At 47.1% G+C, this 16,138-nt stretch overlaps 1 protein-coding gene across 1 annotated transcript in view; it reads left to right on the top strand.

The window, feature by feature from the left end:
• The window catches only part of Cad88c (cadherin 88C), a 194,998-nt gene that overhangs the window by 132,803 nt on the left and 46,057 nt on the right, over positions 1-16,138 (top strand). Inside the window, 13 exon segments of the mRNA XM_077677889.1 lie at positions 355-379; positions 381-436; positions 1,019-1,170; positions 6,175-6,237; positions 6,965-7,054; positions 7,588-7,671; positions 7,967-8,092; positions 8,452-8,583; positions 9,293-9,371; positions 11,573-11,685; positions 12,051-12,248; positions 14,127-14,279; positions 15,847-16,011. Of these exon segments, the coding sequence (XP_077534015.1) occupies positions 355-379; positions 381-436; positions 1,019-1,170; positions 6,175-6,237; positions 6,965-7,054; positions 7,588-7,671; positions 7,967-8,092; positions 8,452-8,583; positions 9,293-9,371; positions 11,573-11,685; positions 12,051-12,248; positions 14,127-14,279; positions 15,847-16,011 (1,436 nt within the window).

Raw genomic sequence — 16,138 nt, 5'->3', positions numbered from 1 at the left:
GGTCTTTTCCCATCGAGTAAATGGCCTATATTGCTGCGGGCTGGCATTTCGTTAAACACTTGGTTACTCACACTGACGCTATAACATCAGCATAATGACCTCCTACATGGTTCTTTTATGGTGTCAGTATACGGTAAGCAGGCAGAACTTAGCGCGTTTTTTACGCGTTTAGATACACTTCTTGCTGTCCTTCGTCTGCAGAAGCGTTTAAGCTGCGTACTTTCTTCGCAAAAAAGAAAATTCAGCTAAGTTAGGTCACGTTTTGGGCCTAACATTATTCCATTACGGCGTGATTAAGAATATCAACGCAATTTGTCATTTGACACGCTTTTTCTCTCCGTTCTGTGATTTCAGGAGGGAGCAATACGTTTCCAGGTTTTCTTGGGAGGCATCAGCGAGATCGTGGTCAGGATCAAAGAAGGACCGGGCAGCCTGGGTAAGTTACGCTCGAGGCGCAGCTTAATGATGAGCAATTAAATATTTTTTTGTTTACATTTGGCCCTGCGTCTTTAACGCAAACATGTTTACCAAAGCAAACTCGAGAATTCTCGTAAGCTTTCAAGGTGATACAGTTATTTGTATCAAAAATGTATAGCTCGATCAAGTAAAGAAGAAAAAGAAAACGAGGGCGGCCTTGAGTCCCGTTTTGCCGGCCTTGTGGGCCATGAGAGAGAGAGAGAGAGAGAGAGAGAGAGAGAGAGAGAGAGAGAGAGAGAGAGAGAGAGAGAGAGAGAGAGAGAGAGAGAGAGAGAAACTCTTTATTAAAGGGGAAAATGCAGAGAGGTTTGCCGACATCAGTTCGCCGGCATGCTACTCTGCGGGGAAAGGAGGAGAGGAAAAAGGTAGTAGGTGTGGGGCCATGTATCGTTCCCAAAACGAGCGAGACACAATCTTTATAGACACCTTTTCCCCCTCGTCGTTTCTCAGGTGCCGCTCTTATCCACAACGCCCTTATCCATTGCCGATCGGCTCCGTTGCGCTGTCGTAACTCTGTTTCCCTGTGTGGGGGGCGTTGCAGGCCAGCCGCTGTACCGGCTTCGTGGCGAAGATGCGGACGGCGACACGCTCACGTTTGGGGCGCAGGGTCCCGAAGGGCCCGAGATTCTGCGCTTCGAACGGGTCAGCGCCACAGAGGCCGACGTCTTTCTGCGGCACGAACTCGACAGAGAGGTGAGCGCGGAACGCTATGTCTGCGTACAATTCCGTGCACTGGACTCTCAAAATAATTTGCGTAGCTCTATTCTGCCGCATTGCACCTGAATGGCCAACCGCTGCATCGGAACGAGGTGTGAAATATGATTTGTCTCAAGGGACGCTTCACCACCACCCTTTTCCCTTTCCCTTTTGCTCCAATAAACGTTTACTACTACTACTCAAAAAACGTTACCCGCCATGTGAATTCATGCAATGCAAACCGTCATGCATTAAATGCGTAAGGTAGACCGCATTTTTGAGTCAAGTCGTATGACGGGCCTCTTGAATGACCTGCTTAATTCGCTCCTTTATTCGAAACTATTGCTGTTGTAAAGGCGTTATGGCGAAGTAGGCCAATTAAGTTTTGGGGTGTGTATACGGCAGCTCAATCTGAGAACGTATGCATAAAGCGAAACTTTCGAATGCGCATGTGTTTGAAATTGAGGCTCCGAGACGTATACAAGGGCGAAGCTTTGCGGTATGACCTGTGATGTATATATCTTTAAAAAAAATAGCTTCCTGTTTTGGGCATTTGTATCCGCGCGCACTAATTATTTATTGTGGAGACGTTGTCCTCCCCGAGTGGGGATTATTACTGAAGTGGGATATGATCATAAGCTACACAACAAACATTCATCTCAATGCTTTACAACATTATTCATTAGATATTCATGAGAGCTGTTCGGCAACAAAGCGAGCATTGCGCAGACGCAAAAGCATGTGCAACGGGATGCAATCGCCTACACCAAAAACGCGTGGGACAGCTCAGAGATTTTACCGACAACCCACACATACATAGACACATTTTCCTTTTCCCTACCACTTGGGCCGAGTGGCCTGAAAAGCAGGCTGGGACTCATCCTCAATCAGATGCTGGACGACGCCGGGTGCTCTTCGCGAGGCTCACGCTCACGTGCGCTCGGTATTTTTTCTTGGTATATAGTTTTTTGCGAACACATTTCACGAACGCCACCGCACCAAGCTCAAGCTTAAACAGCTCTGCTGTTAAAACGAACAAACGAAATCACAAAGACGCATTATATCTGCGTGCTTACGTGATTAACTATAAAAACGAAAAAAAAAATCGCAAAGAAAAAGATTCTTTTTGGGCTGACGTTCTCCTTCAATGCCACCAAAGAAATGTAAGGTTGGTGCGAGGGAGAAGCGGCGTAAGCATTCTAAGCATTAGTAGGCAATTCTCAGAATTTCTATAGCATTTATGTTCACTTCCGTGAGCTATAGAGGGTTTGATATGCCTCTGGGCGCCAATGGCCGTCGTTTACAGCCGCAATAGAGCTAACTTTGATTGATGCTCTTTTCTGGTTTATCGTTTTTAAATCTCCATCATAAGCCACGAGCGGCGTACGTAGGTAGCCTACGTGTATTAGTCGCACATAACAACAGAAGGTAATTATATTGCAGTTAAAATAAAGTACACGACGTGCGTCATGCGTGCCAAACATACCGGGTGAAGTTACTTGGAGGTTCCACCATGCCATTTCATTTGTGGCTACCGTGGTTCAGCGTCGCCGCAATCCACTCAGTTGACGAAGTGGTGCAGCCGGCGGCGAAATTTCTGTGAATGGCGATGTCGAGCAAACGATTTCACTCAAAAATGTTTGTCTGTGCTGTGGCAGCACGCAATGCGTAATTCGCAGAAATTTCATTGTTGGCTGCACGGATTCCTCAATCGAGCGCATTGCGGTGAAGTTTAACTACGGGATTGTTTCAGAGTCGAAGAAAAGGCGCTGCGCAACGTGCGCGATCCCGCGGTGGCTTCTAGGACCTTCCACGATGAGTGGAAGGTCCTAGAATGATATTGTGGTGAAAGTGGAATGGTGAGCCTGTATCCTTTTGTCGCTGCGGCATTAATGCCGCAGCGACAATAGGATACAGGCTCATAAACAGACTTAAAACAGAATGCGCATTGACCTCCGTTGGCGCAATCATCGCCCGCTTGCATCGTACAAGCGTTGGACATCTACAGTCAAACCCGGCTATAACGAACCCGGATAGAGCGAATTATGCTATATATCCAACAAAAATAATTCAGTTACGGAAATACATGGGAAACATATTTCTTATAACGAAGTTCACATCCGATATATCGAACTCTGCGCGCTTAGAATGGCCGCCGAAATGCATGGTCTCGGAGCGGCGATTGAGATGTGGATTGGCCGCGACCACGGAGCAAGAGTTGCGACTTAGACATTGCGCCTCGCACGGAGCAACATGACGCCTGACACTTTCCGTAACTGTTTCCGACGCGCGGCCGGACTCACGACAGAACCCGCGCAGTCAGCGAGTCCGGACCAAGACAGCAGCATCGGTGAACTGTGGGAAGAGCTCCCCCACATTCCCGATGATGTCGCGAGTGAAAGCCGTCCGACGCTTATAATGAAGCGCTTTCGGCAGTCAATGTGCTCCGCCAATGCTTCTTAGATTTTGGAGGACGCGGACTCGAACTGGTGCAAATAATGTTTCGTGTAGAGAATGCTATGCTAGTTGAAGCCGCCAAAACGAAAGTGAAAACAAAAATCACCGCTTTTTTCTTTGCAAAGTAGGCACTTCAGTCGGAAAGTAGCTTTAATACTTGCAATAAATGGATTATTTTGGGTATGGTAACGGCTACTTTACTGTGTTCGTTTTTGCATGCGGGGATGGTGGAGTTGAGGAGGGGGAGGGGGGCTCCCGCGGATTGCGAACTTGTAACGATAAGTTCGTTATAGGCGGGTTCGGCTATATCGAACTATTGGATATATCGAACTAATCGCGGTGCATATTGCAATTCGCTATAAACGGGTTTGACTGTATCTCTACTAGCACTGCGTAGGCAGACCATGCTTTTTGTTTGTACCGTGACTGTATTTCGCTGGCTGACGCAGATCTGGCCGCTCACGCTGTAATCTCGTTGCTCCACCAGATCAGGCTGCCCAACGCACATTGACCCCTTGAGTTCACCAGAAGAGTCTTTTTTTTTTTTTTTTTGCCATGCCAGACATCTGGCTACTGAAGGGATGTCTGAAAACATTTTTATAGCAAACGCAAAAAAGCAACAATAACAATAACGCAACAAAAAGAAAACAAAGACGATACCGGTGCGATAGCGCTGTTCCTGACCCGACGGGCCACCGCAGTCACATCCTCTGCGCTGCACGCAGAAACTAGAGAGTCGGGTTGCTTGGAGCTTCCCTGTGGCGCTGAGATCTAGTTCGTGCCGCGGTTGAAAAAGAGAATCGAGCAGGCGTGATCCGTGTGCGCACCACGCTTGATCTTCGCGGTGCAGGAAGCGGCGCCGCCACATCGGTAACGGGCTCAACGACAGCAGATGTGGAGCAGATAGTTCAGAATGGTTCATCGGATGAACATAGGGCATGTTGGGGAGCATCGCCGCACGATTGATAAACGCTCTCAGCGTCCGCGAATGCCAAAGAAACTGCGAAGTTGGTCTTCTTTATGAAGAAAATACGACGGCAGTATGAGTAGAAGGAGGAATAAATATCTTTATCCGAGCAAATGAAAGGTGGTAGAGATGTCGCGTGTGTCATAATCATTGGTAAAGATAATAACAATCAGCGGTAATATTCAAAAGAATTAGACGTTCGCAGACAGCAAAAGAGAGCAATAGCGCGCGCATGCATGTGTCTTTACGTTTCTGCGTACGTACCAGGTACGGAATAATTAAATCAGTGACTTATTTGGGTCCTCGCTGCAATGCATACGCAAAATGCGAGATACTGACGGCCTGTTTTATACTCTTTTTTCCTTTTTTCATAGCCTGAACAAAACAGTCTTTCCAAGCATTACCCAGCGAGCGGTCATTATGAGACACTCGTAGTACGTGGGTGGAGTGCATACTCATAAGGGGTCACTATTGAAAAGGCTTTTATTGTTCAATGTGGAATTCAAATTCGCCTCCAAGGGTGGCCGGCCGAGCGGAAGATAGTTGAGGTCGATGGACATCGCGAGGTAAGCGCGGACAAATTTGTTCCTGGCCACAGGTGCACGTACACGTGCGTTAGGGTAAAATGAGGGCATATTTATTTGGTCGCTGAAAGGTGTGTGGCGCAACAATTTTAGCGTGTTCCTATCACGGATACAGAAACATCCAGCGCGTACTAACGTGTTCTAACCGAGGGAAATAACGTCTTTCATTCCACAGGAGCCACGTATACGGCCGGCTTTTCGTGTATGAAATGTGCAAACTTAACTTGTCCAATATTTTTTGCGTTATTGCACCTGGAGACACCTAGTGGCTGTGCAGATTAACTTTAGCTAGTGATAATTTTGACGGCGAAGAAAGTAGGAATGCGAGGGTGGTATACGATTAGCCCGCCAGCTTCGCCACTTTACAAGAATTCACAGGCAGCGTTCCACGCAAATTATGGTGTCTGGGTGCGTCAAAAGCGATGGCCAGCGGCTTGCCAATTTATATGTGCTTGGTGCACGATTGGTGCACGAGTAGCAGAGTCATCGGACATCCCTGTTTTGGGACACAACACTTCCGGTTCCACATCTACCTCTGAGTACGCCCGCGAAGGAACTATTTTCAAATAAAGACGCTAAAAAAGATAGGAAAAAGTGTATAGGGAAAAGAAAAATAACCAAATTATTGCTAATGTACAAAAGCCAATTCGTAGGGAGAAAGCGCCGCTAGTGTTGCTGGGCAAACTGAAGATGAGTATCGCCCTCAGTGCTGTCACGTGCTTCCTTTGCGGTCGTAGGCGTATTATTTATTATTAACGCCCAGACTGGCGCGTATAAAGGTTGTGCCCGGACGAACTGGCAAAGTTTGTTCAACGAAAGTATTCTTTTCCCCTTTTTCTTCGAATAGGACAGTTTTCGGAGGCAGGAAGTGCCCTCGAGTGCTAGCGACGGGGGCCCTTGCGTGATCAATTCTACTATTCGCCATACGAGCGTTCGTGCCGAAGTCCCTTGCGTCATTTCGCGATGCGGACGTCGTTTTGTTCTTCGTTGCAGGTGAAGGACTCTCACACCATAGTGCTCACGCTCACGGACGGGCGCTTGCCAGAAGGCCAATACGTAAGCTCCCCCTCCTCCCTTGGACCGTTACAAGCGCGCGCTGCACGCACAAGCCAAGCAGGGGGCATGCAAATCCTCGCTCGTTAGGCGCATGCGTGTCCCACCGCGGGGCTCCGCGTATCATCTCGAACACGTTCGCTTCGAGGAGCATTAAAGCCGGGGAACTGTGCTGAGTGCAGAGGGAACCAGTTTCACTGGCGGTCTCCATACGCGAGAGCGCGCTGTCGGGAAACTGGCTCGCCTCGCAGGATGCAAAGCAAAGCGTTGTTGTGGGTATCGTTTGTCGGAAAGTTGTTTCATCGCTCAGTTTTTTTTTTTTCTTCTTCTTGTTGTGCGGCGTTACTGGAACGACCTACTGGAGTTAGCGGTGCTTGAGAACTCTTTGCTGGCGGTTGTCCCGCTTCTGGCGAAACATCCCTCGCTAATGGATCCCGATGCACGCTAAGAAAATGGCATCCAGTGCCGGAAAAAAGTAAGAAAAAAGAATATGCGAAAGGCAAAACACGAGGGACTTCTCGCAAAGATTCTGTGCTCCGCAGAGGAATCATACCGTATACACACTGCGGTTTCCTCTACGGCTGCTTGCATGCGAACTGTCAAGGCTATTTTGCTTGTTGCGGGGGATCAGCATAACCTTGTCTCGATGTAACCTCTGAAATCAGGTTAGATCATTAAACACAAGAAAGATGCTGATACTCTGTTCCTCGTCCCCCATCGCCCTTTGCAGATCACACAAACAATGTTAATAATTGTCGATGACGTCAACGATAATGAACCAGTATTCAAGCAGTACAGAACCACCATCACCGTCCCAGAGGTACGTTATGTCCTTGTCATCTTTGTGTAGTGAGGGAGTTAAGTATTTTTCTTGATATTTCTACAGCCTCTGATCCGTGATCCGTGAAGCAACGCCATTTATGTCATTATTGATAAGTGCGTAGTGTGATTGTGACAACGGCTTTCCTTCTAGAGTGGCATTACCTGGAAATAACTAAGGGAACAGAAGTGTCCAAATCAAACGCACGAGGCCTAGACAAGCATATAAGAGACAAACCTTAATAAAAAGAAATGAACGTCTGAAGAGCTGAATGAGAGAAATGCACGTCAGTGTAGCAATTGCGGACTTGCCGATAAAGGGCACGCGTACGTGCGCACAATCATTGTCCCTAGAGTATCTTGACAGATTTCGTTATCTTTTCCGTGTAATATGTTTGGTCGTCCTGTTTAATCTATAGTTGCCTTACAGCGCACAGAAATAAATGAGCAACAACAGGGCAGAGAAATGTATTTTCAAAAAAGTACATTTTTTAACATTAAAAGGCTGAATGTGTATACATTTCGCGCTTCCAGGACGCCTCGCCGCACGTCATCGATACTGTTGAAGCCATTGATCGCGACCAAGGGCCTTTCGGACAAGTTATTTATCAGTTACAAGTGAGTACTTACAGTTGTTTTGTCGGACCTTCACCTAATTTTAAAGCGATATTCTTTCTACATTCAATACTTTTTGTGACGCTTGACCAAAAGCAAAAGGGATAACTTAGGAGCTTTTGTGAATTGCGAAAAGGGGGTTCCCGAAAATTGCATACAATAAGGTCTAATGTATGTTTTATCAAAACCAAAAAAAAAAAAAAGAACTAAATAGAGCATTTCAAAATACTTAAGAACTATTGTGTTATTGCGTGCCCATAATGCTCACCAGTGATTTGTGTTCCCCATTCCTTATCAGAACACGGACCCGGAAACGACGTCCACCTTCTCAGTGCACCAAGATAAAGGAAAGGGCATCATTTCTCTTATCGGACCACTCGACTACGAACGCAAGTTCATCTACGAACTACGCGTCCTCGCCATTGTAAGAAAAACCTCCCCAGCTTCACATCGCTTGGTACACTCTAAGCCGCCTAAGCCTCGTGCTTGCTTATGCCACACTCTTAGCAGCTTCTTCTCGCAAGAACCGAATGACTAAACTGAGGCTACAAAGCACTTGCACTGGCTGACTTTATCCCGATTTGTTAACACTTGGGGTACTTGAGTAGCTGTGAACTGTACAGAGAAGAGGTATCTCGCAAGCCAGAGTACAAGCATAGAGCTATGTGAGCGTGGCCTCAGATGCAGCCTTTTCTGGCATTTACTGATGCAATGGAAAGCGGCTATGAAGCCGCCACATAGACCCCGCGAGGGTCGCTATCCTAAGCGTGTGGGTTGTTCCAGGACCGTGCCAACGCGGGCCCTCGGCACACGGCCACTGCCGTGGTGCTCGTCAAGGTTGATGACGTCGAAGATCAGCCGCCAATCTTCACCCAGGTGCCTCCAGTCACCAGGATATCCGAGGACCTGCCGCTGGTGCGTGCCCAGTACCTACGCCATTTATAGATAGTCTTTTGCGCACTTACGCTGAGATAAAATTTGTTTTTGCACCTAATCGGTGTTACCTCTTTTCAAGTCAAACGCGTGATTTTTTGCGCTTGATTTTCTAAACAGTGTAGGTTGAAGATAGCAGACGTCTGGTACACACCCGAAAATACTACGTAAAAAATTACACCAGGTTGGTACTCCGAGACAAAAGCAAAACACTACCAAGTTATATTGCACTTAAAGACACCTGTGGGTCTGCTTCACAACAATGAACGTGAGTGGGCAAATAGACCGATGTCGAGGCTAAGAGTAGATATGGCCAGAAAAACGCGTGCTGCTTCTTGAAATTGCTCAATTTATGAATGACGTTTTGCATTTCTTGATGTCACAATACGCGTCAAATTTCTGAGCCATATACTTCGTCTGATGCCGTTATTTATCAACTTTGTTCCCACATACGCCGCGAATACTACAATCAGATTCATTGCGGCAGAGAAGAGCCACGGAATTTTGTACTTTCGAAGCACAATGCGATTTTCCGGGACGTCTCTGTTTTCAGCGTCAAATCACTGTTTCCAGCGCTCTTGCTGTTGTTTTGATCTTCCCCCGCAAAGTTTTCCTTTCGCAATTCGAAACCACACACATCGTTTTCTAAGAGTGTACCTCGCGTCTGCCTTTTCGCTTTTATCTTTTTAAGAACTCCGTGGTGCTCACAGTGAAGGCGATGGACGGAGATCGCGGTGTGAACAACGCCATTAACTACAGCATCATCTCAGGTGAGGAAGAAGTGGTATTAAAGAAAAACCACAACAAAACGCAGCTGCAAATTGTTAGGCGCAGCCCCAAACGGTAGTTTTGAGATAAAGAGCTCAACACTCAACAAAATATTAATGCAGCATTTATCTAGAACAAAGCTTTAGTTCTTAAAGGAGAATAAAGACTTTAGTTAACTTGAAACCTTGTAGTGGGGTTACAGAAGCTTTCAATCTGCACATTGAAAAATATACTTATTGCCGTACAGAGCGGCAATGCGGGATGTGGTCGCCTCAGCAGATACCTGTTCTAGTAGCTGCTCTGCTCTTGTTGCGATTTTCTTTATAGTGGCTATGGAATTCATTTACTGCTACAACTGAAAGGAGGGAGGGCAATAGCGGTGATGCTGCTTCTGTGACGTCACTCAAGCACGCAAACAATGCACAGACTTTGAAGAACACCAAGGAAGCGAGAAAAACCTTTTGAGTGAATTCATTCGTTATCTAATGTGCGTAGAGCACTAGTATTTGGCTCGGGCATTTCGGGAAAAAGTAATCTTAGTACTGGACGCTATTATTTAGCACATTCAGAAAGCATATAAAATGTAAAAATGAAAGAAGTGTTGAGGGTGTTTAAAGGGGTCATCAAGAGAAAATATACCTTTGTTTAATTTGAAAGAACCAAGCTTCAGTACCTCATTCGGCTCTATTACAGCCACAAAAGACGTTTCTTTAACAAAAAACAACAAAAACATACGAAGTATTGAAAAAAAATTCCCCCGCATTTCCCCGAAGGGGAGAATGTGAAAGTGCGAATGCACGGTTGTCGGCCCGCTTGCGGCGCTTGCGCTCGGCCCCCGCAGCCCACCGCCTCGCCGCCTTCTCTTCCATCTCTTCCATCGGGTTTGTAGTATCACGTGTACACCACGCAGTTATCAAGCCGCTATAACGCCGCTGAGTCGCCAACGCACGCCGCTGACGACGTAGTTTGAATGCGTTAAAGATATAAGGCGCGTCACTAACACTGATATCAGCGTCGCGTCCGTGGCTTGGTCGGTAGAGCGTCGCGCTGCGGCCGCAAAGTCCTCGGATCGAAACCTGGCGCCGGATGCTGTTTCTTTTTTAAATATAGAGGAGCGCTGCGGACGCCGACGCCGCCGCCGCCGCCGCCGGCGGTGGATGGTTTGGGGTCGCTTATAAAGTGCATTCGCACTTAAAACTTTCAAATTTCACGCTACATTGACGTGTTGTGGGAAGGAGTGGCGTCATATGAGGCAGCACTAAAAACAGAATTGTGTTAATTGCACGTTAGCCTTAGAATGACGCGATCAAACGGGACTAGCTGCTTTACTACAATCATCATGTCATGTGTCTTAGCGACGGTTTAGTTCGGCGGCCACCCATCTCACAAACAAGATTCTGTGACGCCATCGAAAAGTTGCCGGAAAGTGGCTAGGAGTAACCACTGCTTCACATTTTTTTTTTACATTTAAGCTGTTAGCCTCGTGTTGGTATGAAAATTTTGTGTTGTAAACGAAGAGCCCGGGCAGGACCCAGTAGTTCTCACCCAAGACGCCGAGCGCACGCGTCAGGCTAATCAGGTGCGCAGCATAGAACTCTGTATTCGTGTAAAGAAAAAAAAAACCGCAAAATAATCATCGAAACCGTATGATGGATGATAAGGCGCCAGAGAACAATGCCCCCCACCCCCCCTTCAATGTAATCTCGTAAAGATTAGGTTTGCAGCTGCTCTCGAAAGGGGAGGGGGGTTTACGTCATTTGAAGGCCAGCACAAGCGTCCGGCTATGAGTTCCCGCCCAAGACGCCGAGCGCATGCGTCAGGACCCAGCATTTGCCGCCAGCTGGAGCCGAGTGCAAGCGACAAGCCCGCCGAGACAACGAGGAACATTTCATACCCTCCCCCATCAATCAGCATGTGTAGTGGTTTACAACAGCTGCGCTGGACATCCACTTACACAGGGCGGGATGGCGTCCATTTCTTTCTTTAATATCGCCATTATTTGTTCGCAGCTTGCGATAAAATTGGTATCATTGTTATTGAGACAAAGCAGTCTTTCTGATAAACCAAACTTGTATTTTGTCTTCATGGTCCCTTTAAAATGGTGATGAGATTTTGTCACGAATGGGAAATTGGATTACTCAAGCGTACATCTTGCTCGTGTTGTCAATGCTATGGAAATGCTGACGGCAAATTTATGCGTCAGGTGGCAACGGTCTCTTCGCCATCGACCGTGAAACCGGGGTCGTGTCAGTGAAAGGCCGCCTCGACAGGGAAGCAACCGAAAACAGGAACGGAGCGTTCATCTTACTCGTTCAGGTACGCCCGATTATCCTGTTTTATTTTCCTGTCTGTATATACATAAAAAAACTCGATGATTTCATAGTCGCAGCAGTGCGGGCTTTTCTGCTTTGAAATATTCTAGGAATATCAGTCAAACTGCCTTTGCGCGGCGGTTCATGTTGCAGGCATAAAAAGCGATAAAAGTTGCGCGGGAAGTTTTTGAAGAGAACAAGAATGCTTGAGGGCTAAGTAGGTGGCAGCAGCAATTTAGCATTGAAAGTATGTCCCTGAGGAGATTGTACGTTTGACGTGTGGATGGGGGTATTGCATGGACCCGCAACGCAGAATACGTAAAAGTACTTGCACTCCTTCGTGACACGATGACACTTGCATCGGCGCAGGCGCAAGAAATGTCTAGTACGGTGAAGCCTGCTCCGAGCACTCGAACCGAGGTGACGGTTCTGTTGACGGACGTGAATGACGAGGAGCCAGCGTTTCGAAGTCGTCGGTACATCGCCGAGATTAACGAGAACGCCCAAATCAATGTTCCTGTGAACTTTGTCGGCGACAGTGTTCCGGAAGTCTTCGACCATGATCAGGTACGTTGTGTAATGGTATGAAGTGTTTTTTATTAGTGTTGTAAATTGGACGTGTTGGTACATGATTGAAACATAGTGCAAAAAAAGACAAGGACGAAGACGAGTCGGCAAGGAGAGAGAGATAGAGTAAACTTTATTTTGCAAAAAAAAAAAAAAAAAAAAGAAGGGAGCGTGTGGTCGGATTCCTCATTTGAGGATCCCGTTGGAGCTCGCTGCCTTGTCCACACGTTCCGCCAGCCGAAGCTCAGTTTCGCTGCTGGAGCTGGCCAGTTCTCTCTCCCACTGCTCGGGGGAAGAACTGGGGATTGGGCGAACATTTGGGTTTTTCTGGCAGGCCCACACCATATGACAGAGGGTACAGATCTTACCGCAGTGTAAGCAGGTGGCGCTGTAGAGGGTGGGATTGATTGCGTGAAGTTTAGACAGGCACGGGAACATGTTTGATTGCGAAAGCCTGAGTTTATGCTCCTGTTCCTTGGTGAGTGACGGGTGGGCAGGAGGATACTGTTGCCTACTCAGATTGTAGTGCCATGTGATGCTTTGGTATGTTACTAGGGGATGCGCCTCTTAAAGCCAGTCGTCTCGCGGTGCGCTGAACTCCCGAATGATTTTATTGTGCATGAAACCAAACTATTCACATGCGGTCCAACCAGAGGCTCTCAGCTGCGCTTGCGTAGAAATGTCAACTCTTTTTCAGCTCCCTCAATGATAGGTTGAGGGAGCATGCAAATAAGGTGAAAAGTAGGCGGGAAGAAAAAGATACCGAAGGTTTCTTGGGAAGCTATTGTTTGAATTGCAAATACTGCTCGCCCGATGTAGAAAGCACTTCCGTTTTTGAGAAGAGCAAAAAACGTCTGGCTGGTGAAATCATGGAACCGGAACGAATTTCAAGACTTCGGTAGACATGCGTCAGCATGGCTTCCATCACGCTTTCAGAAAAACAGCTGTCATTCTAGGCATGGGAAGATCAAAGCCAGTTGTTGGGTGGCGTGTATATATTTGTGTTTCATTCCCAATAAAATCATTTGAAAGTTTAGCGCAGTCCTTGAAGTCTCGTCTATGTCCATGTCTTTTCTTGCGCTGCTATCTCTGAAGCTTTATATTTTAACTGTGGCGCTTCAAGCCTATATTTATACAGGAGTGGGGGGGGGGGGGGGGAGGATCTTACTTATGCGATCCGAAGTAATATAAACGCTATGACGCAAGCGTACTAAAAATGGTGAAATTGGTTTTTACGCCTCGAAGCTACATCGGGGCTACGATGAATGCCGCAGTGGATTGATGCGGTAATATATTTAGAACACATGGGGCTCTTTAACGGCACACGAGTTGTTCCGTTCTTAGCCTCCAACGAAGAAACAGCTGCCGTTGCCAGGACAGGAATCGAACCTGAAACTTCGTCCTCAGTAGCACAACGCCTTAGCCAATGATCATCCGTGATGTGTATTCTATTCCGTAGTCCCTGGCGGTGTTGTGCTGTTGCTAGGGGGCAGGCAGAACTTCATGAGTTGCTGGAAATCGCTCCGCCTGTGTTCTCATCTGAACGTGCCACGGTTGAAGCAAAAAAATAAAGCGAATTCGCTGCGTCCATGAAACGTAGAAGTGTAGCGTGTTTCATGTACCTTGGACGGAGGATTAAATCTGAAAATATTGAATTTTTCCTCAACGAAGGGAGTAATTATCTTTACGGGTGATTTAGACCATCTCACATTTAAGGGAACACCAGAGGTATGCGCTTTCTTTATGTGAGCATCTTTCGTCCCTTCGTAGTTTTGCAGGGGTGAACGGGTTGTTTTAGGGATTCCGAAGCAAACAGCTACGAGACATCACGTGGTCAGGTATCGGCTGACCCCGCGTCTCTATTTCATTTGCTTGCAGGGCAGCAACGGCACTTTCCAATTGTTCCTCGAAGAAGACAGCGGTGTTTTCGACGTGACACCCGCCATTGGCGTCAATGAAGCCTCGTTCATGATTCGAGTGAAAAATCCCGACTACTTGGACTACGAAAGAGTCAAAGTCATGAATTTCAAGGTACTCATCTTGTTCTGGTTTCCTCTGCCTGTATTATTTGCAGCGCATTTTTTCCTTGCGAGGATAGGCACCGGACCTAATGTATACCCTTCCTTCCAGCTACTAACTTTGCCTTGTGTCGGCATTGGGGGTGGCGTGAGGTTATCACCATCGAGAGGCATTAACGGGACTCCAGCGCAAACTTGTACTACTCTTATCTTCGGCTGCATTGCGTATAGTTCACCTGGTGTAATTTTCCTTTCACTATTTAGCGGAACTCTAGAGCCTTAATTTATAAGTCAAACTTGGAAGGAGACAATCACCCGGCGCCTCTCGCGGCAGCGTTATGAACTACCGCAAGGATGCATACTGGTTTGCTCTTGTGCTCTTAAATGCTTTGATTTTAAATTGTTTATGGTTAGTGTTGATTTTTGTTGCGGACGCCTACGGTATCAATATTCAGCGTGCTCGTACATATTTAGTTGTAACCCTTCGGAGTTGCTGATGTGTTTCCGCAACCGACGCCACCAAATCGGTAAGAAAGACGCTTTAAAGGGAAACAGCACTTTTGGACGTGCTTCTCCCGCGAAAAAAGAAATGCGCAAATCACGCACCTAAAAAGCTCCGGCCATGGCCTACAGGTGCTGACGTTATACGACAATGCTGATGAATTTATTTACTGTCTTTTTAACCGGGAAATGTCACGTGACTGGCTCAGTCAAGCTCGGGTCTATTGCCTTACTGGTTGTCACTCTGACTCCGCATGATTCACTTCTATATTCAAAGTGCAGAGCTTCTTGGTAGGCACTGCCATGTGATTTTCGCGTTAAAATGTACAGCACGGGAAACCATGAGGCGGGATTAAGGCGGAGCGGACAGGAAAGACGAACAGTTTGTATCAGAAAGGAAAGACGGCTCTTAGAAAAATAACAATTCTTGCTTTCTGTTTTTCTTTCTTGGATCAGGACCTTTGTTATTCTCCTAAAACAAAAACTACAAGTGAGCTGTTGTGAGCGTGGTTTACCTGCTTTATGGTGCTCGTATTTTTTTTACGTTTAGCAGCTCACGTTTTCCTCTTAGGATGCCAAAGATGGTTTAACCTAGCTGAGCGTGCTTGGGTTTACGGCTATGACGGCCCGAGGCACACTGGAGAGGGCGTGGTTATATATTTCACGTGTTTATATTTGACGGACGACACCACAAGACGCAATAAATTCTTGTGGGGCCGGGGAATCATAAATGACCAAAACAAAACAGCGCTCAGGACGGGACAAAAAAGGAGGAGGCTGCTCACACATAGTGCCGTCTTTTTTTCCACCATCCTGAGCACTGTTTTATTTTGGGGATATGAACCAACAAGCCCAAAAAATTGTATTGAGTCATAAATAGAATGTAGAGCTTTGCCGATGGCGATGTGAGAGCAACGGCACGGCCTGAAACATTTTAGAGCCGCCGATGACGAAAGTTTCATGTTGTATTTCATCAGCACGCGCACGTGCGCTGAATGAAGTCGTGAGAAAAGGGACAAGAAACAGTGGAAGACGCGATCGGGTGCGCACGGGATTGATGTGACTGTGGCGGCGCGCAGATTGTGGCCAGGGAGATGGTGTCCACTCTGCCCAAGACATCGACGGCCGACGTGACCGTGCACATCAAAGACGCCAACGACAACTTCCCCGTCTTCCGTGAGGAGCTATACCGGGCTGCCATTCCTGAAAACGCAGCCGCCGGAACCGTGGTGGCCGTTGTCAGGGTGAGCACGTATGCGTTGCTCAAGAGCTGCTGCGATGCGATTCGTATCACAAGTGTTGCTTGATGCGCACTCTGCGGCACTAATAAATAATGCGAACGGTTTATTACGCGTCGGCGTTTCGCCCGAA

Source organism: Haemaphysalis longicornis, unplaced genomic scaffold, assembly GCF_048455015.1.
Source record: "Haemaphysalis longicornis isolate Haplotype H1 unplaced genomic scaffold, Haemaphysalis longicornis Haplotype H1 scaffold_1, whole genome shotgun sequence".
NCBI lineage: Eukaryota > Metazoa > Arthropoda > Arachnida > Ixodida > Ixodidae > Haemaphysalis > Haemaphysalis longicornis.
Note: the sequence above shows the minus strand (reverse complement) of the source record. Positions and strands in the feature narration are given on the sequence as shown.